At 37.5% G+C, this 814-nt stretch overlaps 1 protein-coding gene across 1 annotated transcript; it reads left to right on the forward strand.

Moving 5' to 3' along the window:
• Nucleotides 1-262: 262 nt before the first annotated feature.
• On the forward strand, nucleotides 263-814 carry LOC141391435 (ATP-dependent DNA helicase 2 subunit 1-like). The gene has a single exon (XM_073964326.1). The coding sequence runs from the start codon at nucleotides 413-415 to the stop codon at nucleotides 812-814; it is 402 nt and encodes a 133-aa protein (XP_073820427.1). The 5' UTR covers nucleotides 263-412.

Here is an 814-nt window from a genome sequence, read left to right on the forward strand (position 1 = left end):
TACTCTACAATACAATGCAAAAGAGCTTAGTCGATTGCAAGAATTTACTGGACTTTATTGAGTAAACGAACACACCTAATATCGATAGACAAAACTATCTATCGACATTGAATTTTTAAAAAATAATATCGATACTATGGATAGTGACTTCGATTTTTTGCCAGCTCTAGTATGTATCCCGCTTGATATTTAAAGTTTCGATGAAATATCGAACATGGTGTGACCCAGGGAGTAAAGAGAACCAGCTACGAAAATTGCGAGAATCTCAGGGAATAAGGAGAATCATTTGCCATTATTTTGAAATTGTTTTTAAGGAAAAAAGGAAAAGGGCGCAGATAAAAGTCAGACACAAAAAATATTCTATCTGGACTGTTGGTAAATGATAAGAAAATTGTAAAAAGGCGCAGATAAAATGACTTCCTGGCATCCAGAAGATGAAATATCCATATCTGATTCGGAGGACGAAGATGATAGCTTGAAAAGGGTGTATCACGGTCGTGATGCTATTGTTTTTGTGGTTGATGCGTATTTGTATCATCAGCCGGATTTTTTGATGTCGGCGTTTTCCTTGATACGGGAAGCTTTTCTATCCGGACTGCTGGTCAATGATAAGGAGCTTATGGCCTTGGTATTGGCTAACACTAAAAACTGTCCAGAACCAAATGAAGCAAATTGTTTGGATGCCATTGTTATGCCTGAAAACTGTGCAGTTTTCTTACCGCCACGACAACTGAATACGGCCATTGTTAAACATTATCTGGAATTTCTTGAAACTGTCTCGGAAGATTTTGAAGAAGTCTATGGTGTAGGGTAG

This window comes from Musca autumnalis, unplaced genomic scaffold, assembly GCF_047663935.1.
Source record: "Musca autumnalis isolate F117 unplaced genomic scaffold, ASM4766393v1 scaffold_1, whole genome shotgun sequence".
Lineage (NCBI taxonomy): Eukaryota > Metazoa > Arthropoda > Insecta > Diptera > Muscidae > Musca > Musca autumnalis.